Below are 7,123 nucleotides of genomic sequence, written 5' to 3' on the forward strand. Positions count from 1 at the left end.
AAAATCCCACCTTTTTTGTTCCCCAAACATTTAGATCGCCACCGATTAGAAATCTGCTATAAAAACACAGCTAATCTATCGTTAGAGCAGTAAAACCTTATCCCCGTTTAATTATGTTTTTATTAATCTCTGCTCTTAATATGATCTAATTTCAGTACACATACAACTTCATATTCCAATAAATTGAAAAACACTGACCGAGCTCAAATTCACTCAAGCACCAAGTTCAGACTAGGCAAGATCCTGTTGCAAGATAAACAACATGATGCGATGTAACACAATTTTGTGCGTGTGTGTGCGTATGTGTGAGACTGGGGCGGTACCGCAGGGAGAGAGAGCAAGAGTGCATGAGAGAAAGCAAGCTAGAGTTTGTGCCAGCATTCGCAACGGAAAAACACACATATGTCCAGAGTAGTTCTCAGTCCAGCGCTCACTATAATTCAGAATGGAGAAATAGATAAGACAATGAGAGCTTAACACAATAGGAATACTTGATACAACACAAACACTGATTTTTTATGTTTTTCAAAATAAAACCATACATTAAAAGAGCTTCACAGAATGGACACTTTCTTTATGAACTTCATTTTATTAACAATAAAGTAGCACGGCTATGTAAGCATTTTTAATTTTGAACCAGAACCTACTAGCTAATACACACTCCGTACTTCTCAGTACCATTTAGTTTAGAAGTAGGGCATATTTTGCCATTTTCATTTAATTTCCACTAATCTAGGGGGACAAGCCTGAACAGAAGAAACGGGGATGATCTAAGCACGATAATAAAAGTTAAATTGCAAAAGTCTAGACAATTAGAAAAAGTCAGCTGGTAACCTGAAAAGAGAACAATAAATTGTGCACTCAAAAAATTAAGATTGCAGTGACCAGTAATGTATTTATATACTGCTTCCTACTCTGTAAACTAAAATGTTCAATGAAAAGCTGTTTTTTTCCTTCAAGTTCTTGTAAATATTTACTGAAGAATTATATAGCAGCTTTATGTCACCTTTTGATGCACAAAAATAATCCCAACAGAAATCAGTCTGCATACTGAAGTCCTATATCACAGAGGAAAAAAAAAAAAAGAACACTATTAGATCACAGTAACTACTCATGACTTCTGTATTAGAACCAACTTCCTCCTTTCCAAACAACAACTTACTCCAACTGTGCTACAACTTTTCAGACATACAGAAAAGTTTCACAGAAGCTTCTGAGAGAGAACATCCCACAGTGAAATGTACATTAAACACATTTATACTCACAAGCATCAGAGGTATGGACTAAGTAACTTCTATCAGGAAAACAGAATAATTATAAGAAAAATAAGCCGTATCTTTATATTAGCTATTTCACAAGGTTTGTATTCCCTAATGCTATATGAGTACAAAAGTCTGGAAGAATCCCAAAAGCCATCAGCTCAGGGAATGTCCAGACCTCCAGAAATTCCATGGGCTGGTGGTCAAACGCAAACAGAAAGACTAATGAGAGGTAGCCACACTGGAATCCATGTCTCATCCCTGTTCCATGCACTAGCAGGTATCAGTTGCCAACTTCCTTAAAACACTCATTTTCTATACAACAAAATGCAGCTGAAAATTCAAAGTAGGCTGTATGAACTCAAACTGGAAGTTCATTTGCACTTGTTACAGTGAAACTGCTCGAGCCTCGCTGCCCTAGCTATATATATTATAACTACTGATTTTAAGAGCGAACATGTTTATGTCACAAGCGTTTTCACTCATGCCATTTTAGCTTGAAAATTTTCATTTTTCAAAGGTTCTTCTGCTATGATTGCTCCATCTTTACAATTTGCTGCACAAAAAAATATGTAATTCTGATTTAATCAGAAAACAGAAGAACTTTGCTAGAGCACTGAACAAAAGATCTAATCTTTGGAGCGTCCTTTCCAAGGGAGTGTAAATAAACTGTAGTAAAATGAAAAGGCTTGTAATTTGGTATTTGGAATATTCTTCATAAACACCAATTTTCTGTAGCATCCTTGCATATCTGATACCACCTCATGTATAATGCAGAAAATTTATTTCATTTTCATCTATTGACAGTGAATTTAATTTACTATTGCAGTTCTTTACCCAGATTATGTTATTAATTCTGCAATCAGGCTCTTTTGAATGCTTTTATTTCTTTCAAGAGTTTTCACAATTCTACATTTATTTTTTTTCCACCCTAACATACCTTTCAAAATAAAAGACCATTTTTTCTAACTTTCTACAGGAAAGTAAAAAAAGAAAAAAGCTCAAAGACAGTAAGCATCAGCTCATAAGCTTTATCTCTCAACATGAAAAGTCTACATGCATCAGTTGAACCTCTGATATTTAAGTATTATAAACTACATTCATTCAAGAGATGTACAACAGGTGCATTAAAATTTCCACATCAAAAATCATCATTGTAATTAGACCACAATCTCTCCATTAATAAAAAATTACCCACTTCTGCCCAGCACTAAATTTAGAGGATGGGAAAAGCTAAATGTTCCAGTGTTAATGTTCTGTTTACATCTAAACCAACTGTCTTCACTATTTTGTAGAATTCACTTCTCCTGCTAAATTAGACCAAACGCAAAAAATTCCGAAACAGCTAGTCAACTCAATTCTAAACCATCGGTTATTCTTCCAAATAAAATCAGAACACCAAAAAAGTGTTAGCTATGTTATTATTTCACATCAGTTTTTTAAAGTTCTCTAGAACAAAGTTCAATTACAAAATGCTAATTTCTTCATCTTTAGGAAAAGAAAGACTACTCAATTGCAGAAGCTAAAATCTTGTATATCATTATGTAAGACTCCCTCTTCAGAAATCTTATAAAGGAAAAATGCTAAATCAATTATTATTGTTATAAACAAATATTAAAAGCTTTTCTTGTACGTTAATGAAGTTTATACAAAATACTCATTTCTTTATTCATCCGAAGTATTTCACTTTTATAAGAGCTTTCCTCCACCATCATGATAAACATAATATAAAGAACATCTAAAGAGCAGCACTTGTCCTCTTTACTTCACTCCAGAGCAAGTGAACAAAGCAGTGAAGCAGAAAAAAGGTACATAATAGATTTAAAGTAAATGGCCCATTCTTTAAGAGGTGGCCTCTCATTTTTACTCATTCTAGCTTAATTGTCATTACAATGTCTGGAAACTTCAAACGAACAATAATTTTTAAGCAAGCTGTCAAGTTGGTTCCTTAAAGCTTAGACTTTAAAAAAAAAAAACAAACAAAAAACAAAGCAATCAAAATGCTAATATAAACATTCTTTTGCAGAAAAACTGTGAACATTTTTAAACGTATTTCAAGCTGTTAGTGCCCAGCCCATTCCATATACCAAAACAGACAAAATTTTTATTCACTGTTGCACTTTGTAACACACTTTCTGAAAAATAACACTTCCAGCTGCACTGGAAACCTCAGTCGTCAATACATGAAACACACTAACACATACATACACCCCTTGGGATTTAGAAATAAAGAACTGGCTAATTTTTGCACCTACCTGGGTAAAAATCTTTGGATTTAGACAGCTTGATGGTGGCCCCAGTCTCTTTCTGCAACTGAACAATTGTCTGTCCTCCCTTCCCAATTATAGATCCAGCAGCATAACTAGGTATGAGGACCTTTAGAAAATACTGGCCATCCTCTGAAAAATTGAGATATGTATGGTTAATATGGCTTACAAACTTTTATTTTTCGTCCCCAGACCCACAAATAAACAAAATATTACATCTTTAAACTCATCTAGCAATTCATGCATTTACATCTAACCAGTTGCGTCACTCTACAAGACGTTTCGACTATGCCTTCAACATCTTAAAGTATGTACGATTTATTCTAAGCAAATGATAGAATCCACACAGATTCCTTGATTCCGTAAAAAAATAAAATACAAATTATATTTCAAAGCTGGTTTTTTTTTCCCCAATGCTAACAACACACAGTGAAACGATCAAACCCCTTTAAAAAAAAATAAAGCCCTGTGCGAAAACATGCCTAGTGATGACTACAACCTTGCCTGAAAATACTGCAAAAGAAATGCCAAAACCAAGAAGGAATGAATTGTAAATTCTGATGGGCTATTTGTTTGCCATTAGCAAACACATGAGAATAGCAATTAGCTATTGCCTGCATTCTTCTTAAGTGAGCAAAACGACTACTCTGCTACCAAATAACCCACCCAAAATGTGGGGTTTTATTCCAAGCATTTCACACACTGCCAAGAAAACAACTCAACGTGGTGAGGAAGGAATCACTTGCCTAAGTAATCCTGATGTACTCCTTTAACACTTCTTAAGAGACAATGATCTCTTTTAAGCTCATTAATTAAAGGACATTAAGAAGAATTTTTCCCAATCGATCAGAAGCCTAAGTCACTTATTTTAAATACACTTATAAGGTGAGGAGACAGACAATGCTAGTCCTCTCCCCACCACTAGCGTAAAAGCACACAATCTGAACGGGAAAATATATATATAATTAACGGAGGGAAAAAAAGATACCCAGTCAGATTCGGCAGCTGCACAATTGTGTATGTGCTCCCACTGCTAAATCCAGCTACACTTAAGTCTAAGGACCTTTCGTAACCGCCTCCGAAAAACTGCAAGACAATAAGGGTCCACTAGCTGCCCAGTATTCGGCTCTTCCCAGTAATTAAGGCAACGTCCCATTGACATGGATATCAAGATTTTCACGATGAAACCCATTTCACAAAGTTGCTAATTTTTTTCCCCAACCTAAGCGGGAGGAACTACCTCGTTTCACCTCACTTCTCTTAGGGGAGACCATAAGCGTCTCGAGAAGCGCCTGTGTGTGACAGCCGTGCCCACCCGTGTAAGAGCGCTGGCTGAACCGTGCACAGCCACACCGCTGCCTCTTCCTATCGGGCAAATCAATTCACCTCCGCCTCGGTGCATTGTTACGATGACTCCAGTGCAAGCGGCCAGAGGAGATGCTGGTCCCGTTATAACTCATCTCCTCGAGGAAGAGCGGGATGTTAACTAGCGAGTCCCCGCAGCCGAGAGGCGACTCCCCCCGCCAGCCCTCGCCCCCAGCACGGCGAACACACGCCGCGTAGGCGCTGACAATAGAAGCGAGGCCAAAGGAGGAGGAAAACGCACGGCAAGGCTGGAATTCAACTTGCGACCCAGGCGATGTGGGAAGGAAGGGAAGCGCGTCTGCCGTCTACTTCGAGAGCTGCCATTTATTTTCGCCCATCATTAAACGGGCGAGGGAAGACAGCCGGGCTGCAGAAGCCCCTTGTGCTCCCTCTTAGCCTACAACGGGTTTACGGCTGTGCAGCCCCAGCGTGGGTATTAAATAAAAAAAGACTGGTAGATGCTGAAAACCGACGCCATTTTGATGAATGATAACATTAGAGAAATGGGAATGTTTGGGGGGGAAGGGGGGGAGGCAGGCAGGCAGGTAGGGAAGCGGAGAGGTGGGTGGGTTGGGCCGTGGGGGAGGTGACAGAGGATATACCCACCGCCCGTGTTGGTCCTCTTGGTGCTGCCGGCTTCGGGGGGGGCTTCCAGCGGTCTTTTCCGGGAGTCCGGCGGGTCCAGGTCTATGGGAACCCCGGTGTGGGTCCCGTTCTGCTGGATGGGAGCTGCCGCCATCATGTTTGCTGCTGCTCGGAGAATTGTCTCTTCCCTTCTGTGGTGGGGGGGCAGGGAGGGAAGGGGGGAGGAGGAGGAGGAGGAGGAGAAGGAAACGGGGGGGGAGGAGGAGGAGGAGGAGGGGAGGGGGCTCGTCCCGTTCCCTTGTCCTTTTCGAAAATGTAGAGCTAAGCCGGGGATTGTGGAGGATGCTGCGCGCCTTGTTTATCTGGCACCCGGGGGGAGGGAAGGGAGAGGAGGGAGGGAAGCGGGAAGGACTGGGCTGGAGGAGCAGCTGCAGTGCAGTGTCGGGAGGAGATGAGGAGAAGGGAGGCAGGGGGGCGAGAGAGGGGAGAGAAAGGGGGAGAGGGGAGGAGGAGAGGAAAGAGTGAGTGGGAGAGGACAGCAGGGGAGAGAGTGAGTGGGAGAGGAGGGGAGAGAGAAGGAGTGAGACTGAGGCGGCGGGGAGGAAGGGAGGGGGAGAACGAGGGAGGGAGGGAGCGAGACGTGTAAATGGTGGGCGAGGGAGTGAGTGGGAGATGATTCACGCTGCCTCCGAGCCCCCTTCTGCCTGCCCTGGCGCTGCGGCTCGGCTGCCGCCGCTCTGAGGCTGCTGAGCACGGGGGTGGAGAGGGGGCACCGCTGCGCTCCTGCCCCACCGCCGGGCGGCCGTGGGCTGGGCGCCGCCGCCCTGGGCTACACCGCAGACACCAGAGGCAGGAGAGGTTAGAGCCGTGGGAGCGGGGGCAAACGGGGGAGGGGGCGGGGGGGGTAAGGCGTGAACGGCGGCGGGGGGGGGGGGGGAGCGCGGAGCAGGAGGCTGGGATAAAAGAGAAGGGCGGGGTCTCCCTGAGGAGACAGGCGGGACATGCGGCCAATCGGAACAAAAGAGAGCGAGGTTGGGATTGAAACGCGTGGCCAATGAGGGGCTGCGGATGGTCGAGCGGCTGCGGGGAGGCGGGGGCGGTTTAACCTCTGCGGCGGTGAGGGGGGGAGGCGGAGGAGGACGGCTCCCGCCCCGGGAGGGTCCCCGCCGCGGTGCGGCGTCACCTGGGTGACACGCTGCGCCTCGCGGCCCCGCAGCGGCGCGGGAGGGCGGCTGAGGTGGCTGTGGGAGGCTGTGGGGGGAGCAGAGGCGCGTCTTCGTCGAGGTTGGGCTGCGGCACCTCGGCGCGGTGCGGCCGGGCCCTTCCTCCCCGGCGGGAGCCTCGGGCTGCGCCGCGCAGGCTTGCAGGGAAAAAAAAATTAATAAAGAGATGATTTTTTTTATGTTGTGACAGCCGGGCTCGTTGGAGCTGTGCGTGACACGGAGCGGCGCTTCTCGTGTGCGCCTTCCGTAGAAAATTCAAAGATGCTTCGCTGTGACGAAGGCTGTTGCTGCGTGTAAATATCAAATTATTCAGGTTGAAGCCTTTAAACGTCGTAAGGTGCAGGAGAGCGGGGGTGGGGGGGAGCGCTCGGGGGGAGTTGCCTACGTAATATAAAAGCGCTTTTACTCGACGCTTTCCTGATTA

The 7,123-nt window shown here is 44.4% G+C and overlaps 1 protein-coding gene across 3 annotated transcripts in view; it reads right to left on the reverse strand.

Moving 5' to 3' along the window:
- The window catches only part of NOVA1 (NOVA alternative splicing regulator 1), a 146,692-nt gene extending 140,996 nt beyond the window's left edge, over nucleotides 1-5,696 (reverse strand). Inside the window, exons 1-2 of one of the 3 annotated variants that reach the window (XM_054067967.1) lie at nucleotides 5,498-5,696; nucleotides 3,515-3,658 (exon numbers count right to left, since the gene is read on the reverse strand). In XM_054067967.1, coding sequence (XP_053923942.1) covers nucleotides 3,515-3,658; nucleotides 5,498-5,633 — 280 coding nt within the window. In that variant the 5' untranslated portion in view covers nucleotides 5,634-5,696. Of the gene's footprint in view, nucleotides 1-3,514; nucleotides 3,659-5,497 lie in introns of those variants that run through there. The other 2 variants (XM_009563632.2, XM_054067969.1) reach the window with 2 other exon arrangements.
- Nucleotides 5,697-7,123: the final 1,427 nt, after the last annotated feature.

This window comes from Cuculus canorus, chromosome 5, assembly GCF_017976375.1.
Source record: "Cuculus canorus isolate bCucCan1 chromosome 5, bCucCan1.pri, whole genome shotgun sequence".
In the NCBI taxonomy this organism is placed as follows: Eukaryota; Metazoa; Chordata; class Aves; order Cuculiformes; family Cuculidae; genus Cuculus; species Cuculus canorus.